We start from the raw sequence: 19,027 nt of genomic DNA, 5'->3' as shown, positions 1-19,027 counted from the left end.
GCTGTAATATTTATAGCTCTATAATCATCTACAGTCTCTGCTGGTAATGTCAGGAATGATAAAGGAAACAGAGCATGAAAAACAGGAATGCTGAGTATTTTCTAAAGCTTAGAAATGGATATCATGATTCTTTCATTTGCACACTACTGGAAGGTGTATAAGGTTTTTCAGTAACTCATGGCAAAAACTGTTTTCTGAGATTTTTGTTCTTTCTATTTCCATTGTTCCTTTTTTTTCCCAAACCAAAAACATTTTTAGTGAGAAGAGTGGCATGTTTTACATTTGCAATTATCTTTAATTTCTGGCTTCATAAAAGAGAGCTGGATTTGCAAATCTATTTTGCATTCAATTTACTGATATGTTATTTGATTGCAGTACATGAAGAAAATCTGGCTACACAAGACATGGAAGCAACCCAAGTGCTCATGAATAGACAAGTAAATAAAAAGCTGTGGTACATATATACAAGGGAATATTACTTGGCCATTAAAAAAGGAAACCTTACCATTTATGATAGCATGGGCGGACCTAGAGGATATCATGCTAAGTGAACAAGTCAGAGAAAGACAAATACCATATGATTTCACTTATATGTGCAACCTAAAGTACAAAATAAATGAACAAACAAAACTGAAACAGACTCACAGATAGAAAAGACTGATGGTTACCAGAAGGAGGGGGGTTGGGGAATTGGGTGAAAAAGGTGAAGGGATTAAGAAGTACAAATTGGTAGGTACAAAATAGTCATGGGGGTGTAAAGTACAGCCTAGGGGATGTAGTCAATAACAGTGTAATCACTATGTAAGGTGCCAGGCGGACACCGGAAATATCAACGGGGACACTCTGTAAAGTATATGATTGTCTAACATTATGTTGTACACCTAAAACTGATACAAAGTAATACTGAATGCGAACTATAATTAACAAATAAAATAAAATGTGGCTATATACATAGATACGTAACTTAAAAAGGGAAGAGTATTTAAAAAGTTTTTTTTAGATTTGTGATATCATTTGATATTACACCAAAGATTAGTGGTTGCCAAGAACTAGGGCTAAGGGGAAAGAGGGGAAAGTGGGGAAAGTGAGGAGCACTGGCTCATGGACAGAAGGTTTCTTTCTGGAAAGAGGAAAATGTTCAAAAATTAAGATTGTGGTGATAGCTGTAAATACACTAAAATTGTACACTTAAAAGTAGATTTTCTTACCATAAAATATCTCAAACAAAAATATCTCAAAAAAATTTAAAAAAACAACAAAGTGTCTAGACCTTAGACAGGGTAAGATAGAAGTAAAAAAAATTGAACCACAGGCAAGGCCTTTAGGTTATGGTCAAGATCGTGAAGTAAAAGCAATAGGAAGTCAATAAGGGTTTTAGGTTGAGAAAGAAAAAAATATTTCACCAAAACTTGTCAGTTGGTAGTGTCATAAAAATTGTTAAAATGTGGAAACTGTACCAATGTATTCTTAATAGTCTATTACATTAAAATCCATTGGTCTCTGGCACTTTGAATGACTTTTTTAGACTTGCCTGATTTTATAACATGCAAGTATTAGTCATTTGGAAAACACTGGTTCACTGAGTTACATACATCGCCCAAAATGTTAAAGCATTCCATTATACACAATGTTTTTTTTAAAAGAAATTTGTTAATATCACAACAGATCTCATCAGAAATTCTCGAAGTACTGGGATGTGGTTGTCAAGCTCATGGTGGCAGATATACATGGTGGCAGAAATTTTCAAATTTCTGTTTTTTACTTGGCAACAAATCATTTTATCCTTTGTAGCAAATATCAGTTATTTTCCTTGAAGTAACGGGACTGCCTTGATTTTTGAGGAAAAAAATCTGCAAACATGTCCAAACATAACCATGGCCTATCAGTTGTTCTTTCAAGTATAACTGAAGTAACATAAAATTAGTGACCAGTTCAGCTTGCAACTAATTGAACAAGTATTTTCTCAAGAATGTCTTTTGCACGCGGCATACTTTATGCATACTTCCCATTTCATCATGCAGAATAATTGAAAAACATGTATTCAAAGGTCAAGATTTAATACAATTAATTTTTTTACTGTTTCATCTAGGACACTCTTAAGTGAAACTAGCATTTATTTTATTATTATTTTTTTTACTATGAGGGAGTGCCGTAAAGAATACCCCTACTAGTAGTTTTGGTGTCACTGTCTTGATTTGTGCTAAGGAGTCAGCAATTTTACCCACTACTGTTTTTAAACCATTAACGCAAATGTCAAAACAATCAAAAAGGCAAATGATGTCTTAGCTATTATAAAAATAGTTTTATCTTCTGTGACCCCTTCTTAGGAGGTCACAGACCACTCTGTTAGAACTGCTGCCTAAAGAAAATTGAGGGACTGTTGCTTACTACCTTTGTGATCTTGGACAATTCACTATACTTTTTAACAAGCTGTATTAAAAAAAAAACACACCCATCTTCCAAGTTGTTATTTGGGGTTAAGATAGATGAAAGCATTTTGTATACCACGTAGCATCATAAAAATGTAAGAGATTATTAATATATATATAATGAATGATATCAATATTTCAGTAGACATCACTGAACTCATCTTGAACAACCTTATGGTGACCAAATTTTATACATTTTTGCTTCTGTTGTTTCTGTTACTAACAATCTTTACACTTTTATCTTAATTCAGACCGTTACAATCATAAATGAGAGAATGATCTGTTAATCGAAAATGTTGCGCCAGGTTTAAATCCTGATACACTCAATCTTTACCAAAGTTTTTATCTATCCTCACTCCACCCTGAGCAGTCAAACTTGTCTGGGGATTTCCCTTGAGTATGTCTGAATATGTTCTTCTTTTTCAGCTGAAATAATGTCTAATTGCATTCTTCTGTTTCTCTCTCCTGTCAAAATCAGTCTCCCCCCAATCTACTTCTACTTAAGAGTCCCATTAAGTCAATCTTCTGGCTACCCACATGGGACAGTCTATATCCTCTGAATACCTGACACTCAGTGCCTTGTTACCTGATCTCTCTCTTGTGCTTGTCTTCCCTTAACTAGACTGTAATCTCTCTGAGGGTAAGTATATTTTACATTTCTCTTTATTGCCTTCAGCATCTAATAGCATAATGCATTCAGCCTGGATCATGGTCCTATGTGTACTCTACTGGAGACTACCATCAAACAGAGACCTTTATAGATGCAAGATATAACTCTTGTCATATATACTTGTATATAGTTTTCAGACAATGTTTATCTATGAGGTTTACGCACCCGACAGAGCAAGGTATTCACTATCACAGCTTAGCGTGCAATTACTTGCATGGGCAAGCTGTACTTCTCAAAGTGCCCACAATGTGGCTCTAAGAGAAAAACAAATATACACTAATGTATATTAAAGTGAATTACGTAGAGCTAAGATACTGTTTGTTTACAAAAAAAGATAGTAAGAAGTCTACAAACATCACTTATATTTTAAAGACACCAAAACACAGTGCAATAGGATAAAAAACTACCTGAATTGAGAGTCACTTGGACTGAACCAAGTTAAAAAGCGTAAATTCAAGATGCAGAATGGCAAACAGAAACACTAGTCACGTGCTGCAGCATTTATTACTATGCAAAAAGTGAAATCAATAGGCAACAAACCAAAAGTATAAGCTTTGTACTGAACACACAACAGCAATTAAGAGGTGGAGGTACTGTCAAGTGATTAAAAATACGCTTGGGCCTCAGTATCACGGTGAGCGGAGTTCAAACCCTACGTAGTTCAGAAACAGTATAAAATCAGTGAAACCCCCAAATCCATCTATGCTTCAGAGCCCTTATCTGTAAAATGGGCTATTACTATCTGTCTGGCAGGTTTTAAAAGGATCAGAGATAATACAGAGCAGGAAAAAGCACAGACTTTGAAGTCAGATGGGCCTAGGTTAGAACAAACTGTACTTTTAATAGCTTAGATAACTTAGGCCTCAGGTTTCTTATTTGTAAGATATGTATAAGACCACCTCCTCAGTGCTCTTGTGATGATAAATAATGTGTATAAATATTCTGTAAAGTCTTAAAGTATACCCAGCAAGTGCTCAATAAGTGGTCCCTACCAGATACATGTAAATATATTCATACATACACACATACCTTGCCTTACACAATGCCTGCCACATTATATATACTTAACAAATGTCAACTATTATAATTATTTCCTAACATAAGAAATTTCAGAATAATTAATAACTTCAAACTTCAAACATCCTGATATACCTGATCTATATATGATTAATCAATCAGAGATAAACAGTAGTCCATTAATTACTCCAACTACAAATTTTTCAGAATAATTCAGAGAGTAGAAGCAGGGTATAAAATGTTCACTAGTAGAGAAAAAGCCCAGAAACAAGGAAATACTAGATGGGAGAAGTATAAGTCTATATTAAGCATATAAACTATTCACAGAATAAATTCACAATCCCTAAACTATATGCTTATTTGTTAACACAGCCATTTACTACTTATTTTTCTCCCAAAGACAAAGAAAGACATAAATTCAATTCTTTTCCACAACTCTCTTTTATATTAAGCCATCCTACCTTCAGCTATCTTAGCCCTAGACCAGTTTCACGGGGGTAGAGGGGGAGAATTGATTTCACCAGTTCTTTAGATATTTTGAAAATGCAAGCATTAAGAAACTGTAGCAACCATTTCATACCACTATCCTACAGAGCTGGAGCTGCTGCAACCTCGTTCTTAGAAACCGGTTACCTATCTGTGGTTGTTTTTCCTGAAAAGGAGTTATGCATGCACAGGGTTAAAGAAAGAAAAAAGCGGGGAGTACCAAAAGGAATCAAATGGAACTTCTCTCTTCCACAACAGAAGGAAACACTGTTAACAGTTTCTTGTATATTTTACCTATTTACAAACTAAAGTAAGTCAAATAATATGGGTCAATTCTAACACTGGCAACTGGAAAATAAATAAAATCCCAGGAATGTACCATTTATGGAATATGTTAGCTTCTCTTACTTCAAAACTTATGAGTGCACATCCAAACCTTTTAAAAATGACCTGAATATAGTGGATTCTCTTTTGTTATAAAAAGTCAAACTATGTCACAACAGAATATCATATGACGATTTTGCTAAGCGTTTAATGCCAGAAATGCACTACTAACAAAGGTAATACAATGGTTTTCAAACAAGAGGTATATCACGTATCTGGAACCTTCACCACTCATCCATCTGCTACGATAAGTTCAGATTTTCAGTTTTTCTATAAGGGAGGTGGGAGTATATGTATAATTTTGTGAAACAGAAAAGCATCATTTACATATGTCCCTCTATTAAGAGCCTTGCATTTAGTTTTATATAATCCCAAACTTACCTTTTCATTTTTCTTATCTGTCTCTAATGGCTGCTTTGCTGTTACATTTCGAGGAGTTAGGGCAACTTCCTCCTCGGCCACTTCAACAGTCCGTCCATTTGGCTGCACAGGCAACAAAAAACAGACTCTTGTTATTGGACTGCTTGGCAGATCAAACCAAAGATTCGTACTCAGGAAATAGAATATACTACAATCAAATTCTTCCCCTGATCCAAATTAAAAAGGGTTTTGTTCAGCCATGCTATCTAATATATGATGGATCATTTACTAACCTCATAATTGTGTTTTATAATAATAAACTTATAAACAAAATTCTGTACCAAAAATCTATTTTCTGACCTCACCCAGGTATCAGTCCCTTGAACAAAAAATAATGACATGAAAGGAGAAGGAAACTGTATTTGCACTCTGGCCACTAATTAACTATGTATCTCAGAATATTTCACTCACTATCTTTTTTCCCACAGCTTATTTCTACATCTATAAAATGGTATGTCGGACCTATTCAAAAGCCAGAGAGCTTTTTCAGTAAAGGGCCAGATAGAGCCATAGATGATACATAAGTGAATGAGTATGACTGTGTCTCAATAAAACACAGGTGGAGGGTCAGATAAGGTCCATGGACCATAGTTTATCAGTGTCTGTATTAGGCAATCTCCAATGACCCTTGTAAATCTATAATCTAATGGCTCTACTGTTCTGGGATTAAGAAGCTTTACAAACTCACTGCTACAGCTTACAAAGTCTACTTCAGCTCTCCTAACAGTCCTAAAATAAAATGATAGCACTTAGAGGTGTGAATGAGTGGAATTAAGTCTGTGAATCCCAATTTTGGATTTTTGTTTTTTTTTTTTAAAAAGCATTTCTGAGCCTCATCACTATTTAGATTCAGGAATTTGAAGTATGGGTCCCAGGTACCTGTATTTTAACCTCTTCTTTCTGGATCTACTACTTCTTTCACTTGTCCATATTTAACACAGTAAATTAGTAAGTCAATATACTAGTTCCAATTGCTTTATTTCCAGTTTTAGCAGAATAGATTTCTATCATACTACTCATTATAGCAGAACTATACTCAAGAAAACAAAATGAATGTTCAAAAGTTTCTGTAAAATGACATTATCTGCATTTGTACAAAATTACCAGGGATATGCAGTTGGAAAAAAGAGACAATTATTATTCTGAAACCCAATTTGTAGGCTTCCAAAGATTTACGGCAGAAAAGTCAAAACAAAAGCTATCTTTTAGCTGATTAAATTACTTATTAATCCACATTCAATCTGCTAGGTCTTAGGCAACATTTAAAAAAGAAAAAATAAAACTCATATTTTTGAGTCTTCTTTGGAGTCAAGCTGGCTCTTCAATTGTTACAAGGTAATCTGAGTTGTAAAAACTCCGATGATACTTTGTTCGTTTGGATTCCCCCATTCAATGTTGGCTGCCACAATTAAAGAGATGGAAAGCGCTAATGAGGACTCTTCTTTTTCTTGTATCCGCACTGGAACCTGGACAGTAACTGATCCAGGTCTGTCAAATAGATGCATTTTAAATAACTTTTTAAAGTCGGGCAGCTAATGCCAAAGCCATGTCTCCTCACTCTTTCTTCTGTGCTGTTTTGCCATTTCAATGTTGCTTCTTTTAATCTCTTGAGTATACGAGGTCTGTCCGGAAAAAGTCCAGCCATTGCTATCGTAACGAGAATGGTTTGAGGACATCGGGTAACCTGGCAGCCAAGGAGAGTGGATGTGGAATGTACATGTGTGAACAATGATGATTTCACTTACTAGTCAGTGGGGGTGCCAGGCACCATTGAGTGAGCATGTGCACTGTGTGGCCATCACATTCAAAATGACAGAGAGTAGAGCAATGAATCTGCATCAAATTTTGCATTAAGTTTGAACATTCCTCCGTGGAAACCATTCAAATGATGCAGAAAGCCAGAGCTATGGGCAACTGGTGATTGGCAGCTTCATCACACAAAGTACCTGCTCATGCATCACATCTGGGGCAGAGCTTTTTTGGTGAAACATCAATTGCCCAGGTCACTCAGGCCCTCTACAGCTCAGATTTGGCGCCCTGCAGCTTCTGGCTTTTCCCAGAACTAAAATCACCTTTGAAAGGGAAGAAATTTCAGACCATTGTGAGACTCAGGAAAATATGATAGGGCAGCTGATGGTGACTGCGAGAACTGTGAGAGGTCCCAAGGTGCCTCCTTTGAAGGGGACTCAGGTGTCATGGTCCTAGGTACAATGTTTCTTGTATCTTTTTCAATAAATATCTCTATTTTTCATATTACATGGCTGGATATTTTCTGGGTAGACCTCATTTGTGTGTGCAGAAGGCATCTGTGGAGGGGCGGAGGGGTGCAGTGCACAAAGAAAGGTACTCCAAAAAGAAGTTTGGACGGAAGAGCCATATCCACATCAGGAATATAAAATTTTAATTCTATTTTCCAATATCACCATCTTACTTGTCAATTCTCATGCTATTTCTTAGTTCATACTATACTCTCTCTGTACTTTCTGATTTCCTGTGGTCAGCCTCACCTTTCTATTTAAGCCTTAACCAACCGAATGACCCTGCAGCTCCAATTCAAGGTTCCCGTCTCTTTTAACTGGCAGCTCAAAGCTTACATCTACAAAAACTTCACTTAACTAATCCCCTCAGGAAACCCTTCATCACAGTTACTTCTATAGCACCTACATTTTACTCACTTGAACAACAACAATGAGTCATTTAAATGTACTAACTGCTGAAAGATGAGAAATTAAGTAGTTAAAAACTATCTTAACTTACTAAAATATTTAATGCAACTCCTTTGAGGAAAACTACAAACACTGTTTTTACAGCCTGGCAAGTGAAAGATGAAACAATCTTTCCTTTTAAATTAAGTCTGAAGTCCTCAATCAGTGAGTGATCAGCAGTGGAAACAATCAGTTTCCATTTCATAGGCTGGAAACTGATCTTAGCAAGCAAGCCAAAGCCACTCCAATCCTCTGCCAATTTTACTTCCTTTGCAACACCAACTCAGGTTAAAGGCCCTAACTGTAGCTGTTCTCTCTGGTTTATGCACATTTTCCAATTTTTCACTGGCTCTTGGGCTTTACATAGTCTCATAAGTACTGGGGTTCCATAAGTCATCAACAACTCCCCACAAATGCCTGATACCATGAAACAATAAGGCTCCTATGCTCAAAGTGAAGTCCACAGTATTCCTGGGTAGTAAGAAAAAAAGGACACACTGTGGTGGTTGAGCCCCTCCTACCCACCTGCAATGCTCATCTAAACTCTTATTCTGCCACTAGTTGGTTAAGAAGGTCCTGTTCTCTAAAATTATTAACCATATTTAAATTAGCAAACCACTAAATAAAAGTATATTATGTAGATCTGCTCACATGAAAAGCAACCAATTGCAAACCAACTTCAAATCCAATGTGACTGCCAATCTGGGTTTTATAAGTATTATTTTCTCTAATCATGGAGCCATAAAATACATGGTTTTTGTACAGATTAACAATTATACGGGCCTCTCATTATACCCAGTTTTAAATTCTCTGGAAAACTTTGAGGTGCTCCCCTATATAAGCAAAGTTAATTGCATATAAAGCATACAATCTATATTTTAAAATAGACCACTCATGAATGTCCTTCAAATTTGGTGAAAATCAAGCAGTAACAGAAAAATATCATTTCTTATATGGGTAAACTCCTTATAGGCAATTCCACACCTGTCTTATTATTATACTTTCCCCCAAATCCCATCTCAGATCCTTTTAAGAAATACATGCACAACGAATACTCTCTGTGCGTGTACTGAGAGCGGCCGTGCTAAGCCAGAATAAAGACACCTGGCTGACAATCAGGACTATCAGATGGAAGTGCGGAGCCCATGGCAGGGGGGCAGGGTCTTATTCAAGCAACCCTTGATTCCAAGGAAAAAAATTCATGTGAATCAATCCTCAACTTATTAATTCCATAAATGCTTATTAAGTATGTAAGTGCCAGTCACTGAGCTAGGGACCTCAGGAATAAGGACCTATGAAAGAAAGAAATTTACCATCCAGGAGTTTGAAAGTTTAGAAGAAGATATTCTTAAGATTTCTACTCTGTTCAAGCAGCCTTTATACATTTGTTAAATTAGTTCTAAATTGCAAAAGACTCTCTATCTAAGGTAAGCATATGTAAGCTTTAACATTTGATGTCTAAAATTAAGCCATTTAAATTCCATTTTCACTTAGTTATGTCAATTTTATTTCTAGCCACAAAATGTAAAAATCACTGACTTCAAGTTACTTGGAAACTTCTTAAGTTTAGAAACTAGAAGGCAGTCTACCAACTACCAAAGAGTAAAAAAAAAAAAAGAATATGAAGAGACTATAGGCTTTAGAGTTGCGTAAACCTAGGACTACAGGCCAATTTCTGTATTAAATCACTGTGATTTTAAGAATTTTCTTTAACCCTCAATTTCATCATTTGTAAATATGAAGAAAATATGTATTTGTCTTATACAGGTTTCTTGTTAAAATGAGAGTAAATGAAAGAATATATGGAAGCATATTTTGCTTAAGAAATAGTTTCTTCCCTTCAATGTCCTTTCTTCGCCAAAGCTATGATGGCCCATATCCTTACGTTCCAGCATTCAGATCATTTTTCACGCTAACAAGCTCAAAATCAATGTTAAGTCCTGACGGTCAAGAGTGCCAAAAAAAGTACATGTATTCTTCAGGCCCAATATGCCGGGCAAATTCATTTGGGGAGTTAACAGAATACAAATGATAATTCAACATAGCCTCTCAGAGGCTAGAAACAGTCCAGGCTATTAGAGAAAGCAATATAATGTTATCTTTCTTTTTAAAAGACTGCTTGTAGTTTCATCATTTTCTAAGAAAATTACATAATATTCACTTGTGTTCATTCAATTAACATCCAGTAAGTGAACATAACAGAGTAATATGTAGAACCCTTGAAATAGAGACAAGTGAGGCACAATCCCTGCCCTCAAGAAGCACAGAACCTAGCAAAGGAAGAAGACATATATAGAAAAAGCACTTAGCACTTACAAAAGTTATCCTCTGCTCTCTGTCCCCTTCCCTCAAGAAATTCAAGAGTCACCGTCTTTAGCTGATAGATTAGACTATCAAATAGCCTGACAAGAACTAATAATTTCCAAGTATTCGCCATGTGCCGAGAGCCTTGCTAGATGCTTTACATGCACTGTCTCTTTTAATGGACAAGACCTAGTCTTGGTCAGTTTCTTAGTTTTAGTTGTAAAGAGTTCTGATACAAATTCAAGATAGAACAATTTGTCACTTATTTGAAAGCACAAACTGTGTTTTCTGTCTGCCAAATGTAGTGCACATATCACTTACATAAACTAAACATATACATAAACAACAGATTTGGTCACCATAATATTACTAACATTTTAAAATTCAATACCAAATTACACTCTTAATAACTGAGAGAACCATCCTACAAATGTGGTAATTCAAATTTGCAAAATCTTGCTATATATCCTGAGGTATTTCCTGTAGTGGTAAAGAAAGATCCTTGAGCCTTCTAAACAGCTAGCCAAAAACTTAGCTCTTTTCAGAGACCCAAATAACTGCATCAGGGGTGCTCAGGGCTACTCTTATAGGATAGAGAGATGACACTCCACCCATGCCAAGTGGCCAAATCATGCTAAAGGTAATTTTTGAAAAACTAAATACAGCACTGGTTTCCAAGGTTTGCTGTCTCATGGGCAGTGAGGTAAGGACTACAGGTCACAGAGCAGACACACACCCACATGCTTCTTTCCTGGGTCCGGAGAGAAGCCCTCCGGAATGCTGGCAGTCTGTGGGACATGGTGAAAACTAGCATAACTGGAGAGATAACAGAGGAAATTTAAAACCTGATCAAATAACACTAATTCCTCATTTAGGTCTCTTGATTTTGTGTGAATAATAACAATAATTTGAAAATACTTTCAAGGCTTTCACAGCCTTGAGCAGTAGTATAGGAAAATCAATAATGCCAAAGCACAACAAAAATAAACGTTCAGAGGGTTTGTTGCTGCTCTTGGTATCTAAGATGAGTGCAACTGTTAAAGGTCTTTTCTGTCAGAACTATTGAAGGTGTTCTCTGCCACGCCTCTGGCAGCATCCAATGACATAAAAAAAAGTCCTGTCATGCAACCAAACACATAGAGTCAAATTCTGGAGCTTTTGTATAAGCCATTGTAATTTTCAGCAGAAACTTCTGATTCTAAAAGTATAATTTAAAAACAATAAAGAAGTTGTAACTCACTGGGAAAACAGAATTTGTTCTCTGAATACAATGTATTACCCTGGAACATGCTATTGGAAATAGAGAAGTATATGGAAATGACAGTGAATCCTTAGACTAGTAATTAGGCTATTGTTTTACCTTTGAAACTCTTTTACTCTATGACCTTGAATAAGTCACTTTAATCTCTCAGGATCTCAAGACTTCATTTCTGTAAAATCAGGAGGATTTGATTTACTCAGGATTTCTTAATCAAATGACTATCTTTTTAAGACTTACGACTGCCCTAGCTGGTGTGTCTCAGTTGATTGAGTGCATGCCTGTGAACCAAAGAACTGCTGGTTCAATTCCTGGTCAGGGCACATGCCTGGGTTGCAGGCCAGGTCCTCAAGTGGGAGGCATGCGAGAGGCAACCACACGTTGATGTTCCTCTCCCTCTCTTTCTCCCTCCCTTCCCCTCTCTATAAATAAATAAAATCTTTAAAAAAAAAGACTTAAAACTAAGGGTGGTAGTGACTGACTAACTTAAAAGTAAAAAGAAAACCCTGTATGTGGCAAGTGATATAATTTACCTTTAACTAGTACCTGGGATAATACGGCAAGACCACTACCTAAGAATAAAAGACATAATTCTACTGGAAATATCATACAAGACAAACTTATTAGCCCAATAACAGATTATCCAATTAAACTATAAGATGCCATTTTAAGCACTCTGTTCAGCATTTAGTTCAACAAGTAACTATCAAAGGCTTTTATATGCCAGGCACTGTTTGCCATTATATGTCAATGCTCATAATCTAGTAGAGGGAAGAGACCCCTAAAAACTAAATGGATAAGTAAGTAACTTACAAACTGTGAATAACTATAATAAAGGAAATATACAAGAGGCTGAGACCAAAAATAGAAGGGGAGGCCTGTTTCAAATAGGGTGATCAGGAAAGGACTTTCTTGGAAGGTGAGCTGTAAAGGCTGATAAAAACATGGGCCCAAGAGTTAGTAACAGCTCATGCAGGCACCGGTTTATGAGAGTGTTTGAAGAACTGAGAAAAGATCACTGTAGTTGGGGGTAGCAAATGAGAGGAAACAAACTCAAAATCAGCTTAGAAAGAAAAGCAGTACTGGACCAGGAAAGAAGTCTAGATTTAAAATGTGAAAGTTACCGAAATGTTGGTTTTAGACAAGATCAGGTGATTTTTTTTTTTTTTAAAGACTCCTTACTAGGGTGTTGAGAAAAGATTGAAGTCAACAGAAGCTACTTGCTGTACAAATGAGTAAGGTGACAGTAAAATAAGTAGTTAGATGGAATATATATTTTGGAGATAAAATTGATGGGACTTCCTGATGAATTAGATTGTAAGATGAGGAAGACAGAAGGATGTGAGATAAAAGGAAGAATCGAGAATCTTGAGTTTTGGCATGAAAAACTGAAGGGATGGTGGATTCATTTACCATTTACAGAAATGGAGAGGGCAGGAAATTATGAATTGTTTTGGAGATGTTAAAATTTGAGACAAATGTCAGATTCCCATAGGAGATAGCAAGTATACACCTGAACATGAGGTTCAAAGATGAGAGGAATGGTCCAGTTACACAAACAGGCTAATATATAGTTGAGCCTCATTATTTGGGGCTTCTATGCTGGCCAGTTCGCCTACTCACTAAAATTTATTTCTAACCTCCAAATCAATACTAGAGGTGCCTTCCTGATGATTTTTGGACAAACACAGAACTTCAAAAAAAATCTGAGGCACCCTACAGGCAAGTTCCCAGGCAACGCTCTGCCTTGTTTTAGCTCTCATAAAAATATGAAATAAACATATAAAAAGACTAACTCTGGGGAGCTGAGGAAGGCTTTATAGTAGAGGTAGCACTGTAGTTGGGCCTCATTCAAGGACAGGAAGAAATCTGTAGAGATACAAAGAGAGGGGCCTTTTAATAGAAGAAAATAATATGAATAAAGAAATACAGAAGTCTAGCTAACAGTAATGCTTTAGGGGTATAGTCAGAGATAAACCTAAGATGAAGTTAGATCATGAATACGTTTGAGTGCCATGTCAGAGGCTAGATTTTATTCAAAAGGTGATGGGGAAACTACTGATAAGATTCATGGACACATGAAAGTCACCTGATTACAGTTGGGCTTTAAAAAACTTAAGTGACATGAGTGGTTATAAAGGATTGGCAACAAAGAGAGGCTGGAAGCAGGAAAACCAGTTAGGATGCTGTTAGGACAGTCTAAGCAAAAGGTACTAGAGCCCAAATGTAGGGCAGTAGCAGCGAAACTGGAACAAAAGTAATGACTACAGAAAATACTGCAATACTATTAGAATGACCTACTGGCTGCAGGACAAACCTTACAGAATTTTAGCCAGATGGGGCAAACATAGCTATCTTCAAATGTAAAAATAAAAAGGTGGCTCATAAGGCGCGAAGAATAGGAATAAGTTGTAGAACTATTTGGGTGTAATTTTTATATATATATAAAAAATTCAACAATTATTTATTGAGTGTCAACCACTATGAAAGGTTATACAGCAGCAAACAAGACAAAAACACTACTCTTTCATTTGCTAAACTTAGAGATATTGACAACTTCCCTATGCTAAATCTTTATTAGAATTCCTATATTAATAGAAAAATAACTTGTTTACTAAAATGAATTTTCTTTGAAGCGGATCCTGGTTATGTGCTTCCAATTTGAAATCCAAAGCAATGCTTGTTAAAGAACAGTTACCTAAGATCTTACATCCATCTAAATCATTGTTCAGATTAAGTTAAATGCAAATTTTTTACTTAGTGCCTGTTGAATACTCACATTCAAGTGTCTATCAGTAGATGAGCGGATAAAACAACTATGGGGCATTTACACAATGGAATACTACTCAGCCATAAAAAAGAAGATTTTACCCTTTGCGACAGCATGAATGGACCTGAAGAACATTATGCTAAGTGAAATAAACCAGTGAGAGAAAGACAAATACCGTATGATCTCACTTATATGTGGAATCTAATGAACAAACTGAACTAACAAGCAAAATAGAAACAGACTCAGAGAGCAGAACAACAGCTATTGATGGGGGGAGGGTAGGGGCTGGAGGGATTGTGTGAAAAGGAAAAAGGACTAATGGACATGGACAACAGTGTGGCAACTGCAGGTGGGAGGGAGTATAAGGGGGTTAAATGGTAATGGAAAAACTGTGATAAAAAAGAATGCCATAGTTAAAAAGATAATAATTCTCATATCGAACTAGGTGCCATGGAAAATGCATGTAAGATAACAATGATTTCCACATGTGCCAAGAACTAAGCCCAGTGAAAAGTGCCACCCCTTTTACTTTTAATAGGGAAACACGCTGTAATTCATGCCCTAAAAGACCTATGACAAGATATTAGAAGATAAAAACAAAATGAATATAAAAATAGCAAAGAATACTTATGAATAGATTTGAAAAGCTAAATACCACCAACTCTAAAAATAAAAACAAGCCATTAGAAGCAAATTTTGAAAATCTGTGTTGCAAAATTTGGAATGATTTAAGGGAAAACTAAAAATAGTGAAATAAAAGAAAATAAAACTGTAGTTTACATTACTGAATCCACTTGAATAAGTGTATCCTAAAATGTGTACAGAATGATGTAGTAATGAAGAGATGGATAAGACTAAACTTGACTGCACTTAGAAATCTCTCTTATACTACAGTTCCTATGTCCGTATTCCAATGAGTGATTTTCAAGCTAACAGACAAGGAATTACCAATGAAGCTTGTTAAAAATGCAGATTTCCCTGGACTGAGTTTAGAGATTTTGAATTTATAAGATCTGTGGAGGGCTTCAGGAATCTACAAATTTTAACAAACATTCAAAGCAATTCTACTACAAGTAGTCAGGGGTAACACTTTGACGAATCCTGCAGTGTTTTAACTCAACTAAGACCTTCAATTTACAAACAAGATAAGCTAAACAGGGCAAGGTTAAATGCCTGACTCAAGTTTAGAGTTCCCCATCTCTGCCAGGCTACCAGAGTTAGTTAGGCCTTTGCTGTCTCTTTGGCTCGGCCACTATTCTGATTCTACCTGCTTTCAAAGTCAAATTCTGGGATTGTGTCTTTCATTGTCACCTGGGCCCACAAGGGGGCTGCCCCGTTAATTTTCTGAGTATATCTTTTTCCACAACTGGAGTAAAAAGCTCCCTGGGGAGACACTGAGCTTTTACTTTTGTATTCCCTTCACGGTGAAACATATGAATATTGTATTCCTTTTTATAAGAACGTGCAAGCAGTATCCTGCTTTTTTCCAAGTAAATACTTAGCACAGTTCAAAGTGTATGAGTACTAAAAAAGAGGGCAGTTTATACTTTTTAGCCCTATAAAGCAGTGTTTTTCTAACTGTGGGTCATGCCTTATAATCATGGGTGAAACTAATTTAGTGGGTCACACATACAATTAAAGAAAAATGAACAATAATTAGATATGTGTATGGGAGGATACTATAATGTACATATATTTCTTATTGTAGGTTGCGGTCAAGAAAGTTTGAAAGCCACAATTTTGTAAACATTAACAAACTCCAACACATCTTCACTATTAGGTAGGCAAAGATTTTCACACCCAATTAACATTCAACCATTTGGTTTTTCTTCCCATTCTCCACTCCCTAAGCTAACAGAAGATCTGTTTATTCACTCAGATGAGTCATCTGTTACCATGCACTTGGGATGGGTTCTTGGAGCACCTGTCTCTCAACTCCAGTCTAGCCTATCTGAAATTTTAGACATCCCAAAGAGGGCTTTGCAAATTTCACAACCTGCTTCATCCATACAGGGATTAGGCTTACTAGTATGTGTGTTTTTTTCAAGATCGTCTTTCCTTATCTTGGGTCTAGGTTCTCTAATGTCACCATAACATTACTTTCTGGTAATCCTTGATGATCTCTACACATTTAAATATAGTTATATATGCTCCAAATCAGTACTATTTTCTCTTCTATTAACTAAAGGCAGTGTTCACATTGACAAAGTTGTACTTCTTTCTAGGTTTTCTATGTAGCTTGCATCCTCTTCATCAGCATCAAAATGTGAATACTTATCTAGGCCTAATAATGCACTAACAGTGACTGTCAAGTCTCTGATACAGCCTTATTCTTTGTATTGTTACCAACAATACTCACTTTACTACTTTCGTTTGAATTCAAATCGCCATCTCCTCTAATAACTTTCCTAAATTCTTCCGACAGAATTAGTCTCACACCCTCCAAACCTCATTAACACTGCTCACACTTACACAGCAACTATCAGTTTATGCAATATTAGACTTATCTATGAATCTGTCTCATACCCTAGTCTCCATGATTGACTCTAAAATCTCAATGTATACCTCCCGCTCCCCACCAAACAGCAGAGTAAATTTCACATAGTAAGGCACTGGTTACATTTGCTTTATTGCATTGAAAAGGTGAAGAGCTTAATTCAGTGGATATATTGTAAAAATAGGCTGGAAACTGATTCCAGCTCTGCACACCCTTCATGCTCTATCGCTCAATTGTAAAGCATTTTTTAAATAAACAAAACTATGAAAGCTATAAGGGAAGAACCAAGGGGAAATGGCAATAAAAAATGCAGAAATAAAACACCAGGTGTAATAAAACAGATAGGATGCTCTCTGCATTTCCACACGTGGTCCTGTAAATCGGTGCCTGAAAACCTGTCAGCCTGCACCATTCGGCCTTGTCCTCCCCTTTCCCTCTATTTCTACACCTCCTACACCACTTTGCTGAACCTGCCTAAGCTGTCTCTTCGAGCCACGTACCCGAAAGTCTATCAGACAACCAACTCCCTCTTGCCTTGCCCCTGTTCCGGCCTCCATGGGCCACATTCACAGGAATAAGAGTGGGGAACCATTTCCCTTTAACAGTTCCTACTGAAATGGAAGCGTGTCTAGACCTTGGTACCTTTAATCCTCTGTAAGCCCCAGAGATTTTAGGTCACGATATTTCCTTCAGTGGCTACGGTCTCAATGTGACTTGAACTAGACATCTGTCTTCCAGGCGCAGTCTTTCCATAACTTCCCAACACAACCTTAAGGTCCCATTACACTGGCAGCCTCCCCCGCAGGCCTCAAGGAGAGTTGATGTTATTCTGGCGGTTAACGTTCCTGAATATGGCTTGACCTCTGGGCTCAAAATTTTATTTAAACATACCCCAGACCGTCTAACTTCCTCCCTCGAAACTGTCTTACCCACCCGTCCGACACTTCCCGAGTTGCCACCATTCCTCCAAGTATCGTGTCCACCGATCGCCTCCTCCACCAGGGAGACCGGCGCCCCGGCTTTCGACTAACCTCAATCTTTTCCTTTTCTACCCTGGCTGGAGAGGCTGGGGCTCGGCCTCCGGCTCGCTGGCGGGGGCCCCTCGCCCCTCCTCTACTGCTGCTCCTCTCCTACTTACTTTGGGCTTCTCGGGCAATTTCTTGCGGTTCTTCTTCTTCTGGTCCTCGCTCCTGAAATTCTTCAGGAGGGCTAGGTCATCAGGGGCTGAGGCCGGCGCTGCCGTCACCTCCTCCCGCTTGCGGGGTGGGCTCCTCCGCTTCTTGCGGGCGCCGGCGCAAGCTGCGGCCCAGCCATAGCCCAGCAGGAAGAGCAGCAGCAGCCCGAGCGCGACCGTGCCCACCAGGATCACCCAGCCCGGGTACCGCTTCGGCTCCAGCCCCAGGTCGAGGCCCAGCTCGGTGCGCAGAAAGCCTAGGCCGACCGAAAGCATTTCTCGCAGCCGGGCCGAGCCCTCCTCGGCCTGCTGGGCCAGCTCGTCCTGCCAGCTCCGTGCAGCCATCTTCCCTCCCGTCAGAGGGACTCCTAGGATGACGCTGGGGAGCAGACCAGCAGAGGCGCCGTGGAAGATCAAGGGAAGCCAGGAAGGGCCGGGCCGACTGCCTCAGGCCGAGCGCATCGCGGCCGCCCCTCGCGCCGAAGCCAGGGATCGGCCGCTGCCGCCGCCAGGAGGAGAGGGGGCTCCCAGTTCCCCCTCTCAGCCTCACTCTGCCGCCGCCAGGAGGAGGGAGGGGGGCTGGGATGGAGCGTCTCCAGTGGCGGCCGCTAAGCGGCGTCTCGGCGCGCCAGTGCCAGGCCTGGCTGTCCTCCCCCAGAGGAACAATGGCGGCTCCGGCCGGGACCCACGCCGCGCATGGACGACTAGCTAGGGCTGTGGGTCACGTGGGAGCCGGTGGGCGGGGCGGGGCGGGGCGTGACGTGGGCGCGGCTGGGCTGGGTGGCAGCCGCTGGGGCATGGGCGCAGCTGGTAGGGTTGCTAGTGACTCCTTCGGGCTTGGTGGAGAAGCCAAGCCTGGGAATCGGTGACTCTGCACAGACTAGGAAGGGTTAACTGGAGGACGCCTCCGCGG

General features: G+C 38.5%; 1 protein-coding gene across 4 annotated transcripts in view; it reads right to left on the bottom strand.

The window, feature by feature from the left end:
- Positions 1-18,763, bottom strand: part of MTDH (metadherin) — a 57,585-nt gene extending 38,822 nt beyond the window's left edge. For 2 of the 4 annotated variants that reach the window (XM_054590301.1, XM_054590302.1), the window contains exons 1-2: positions 18,079-18,763; positions 5,368-5,469 (exon numbers count right to left, since the gene is read on the bottom strand). In XM_054590301.1, coding sequence (XP_054446276.1) covers positions 5,368-5,469; positions 18,079-18,459 — 483 coding nt within the window. In that variant the 5' untranslated portion in view covers positions 18,460-18,763. The remainder of the gene's footprint in view (positions 1-5,367; positions 5,470-18,078) is intronic. The other 2 variants (XM_054590303.1, XM_054590304.1) reach the window with 1 other exon arrangement.
- Positions 18,764-19,027: the final 264 nt, after the last annotated feature.

This window comes from Pteronotus mesoamericanus, unplaced genomic scaffold (genome assembly GCF_021234165.1).
Source record: "Pteronotus mesoamericanus isolate MK-2021 breed Mesoamerican mustached bat unplaced genomic scaffold, CSHL_Meso_final scaffold_174, whole genome shotgun sequence".
In the NCBI taxonomy this organism is placed as follows: domain Eukaryota; kingdom Metazoa; phylum Chordata; class Mammalia; order Chiroptera; family Mormoopidae; genus Pteronotus; species Pteronotus mesoamericanus.
The sequence above is the reverse complement of the archived record's forward strand: the minus strand, read 5'-3'. Positions and strand labels throughout refer to the sequence as shown.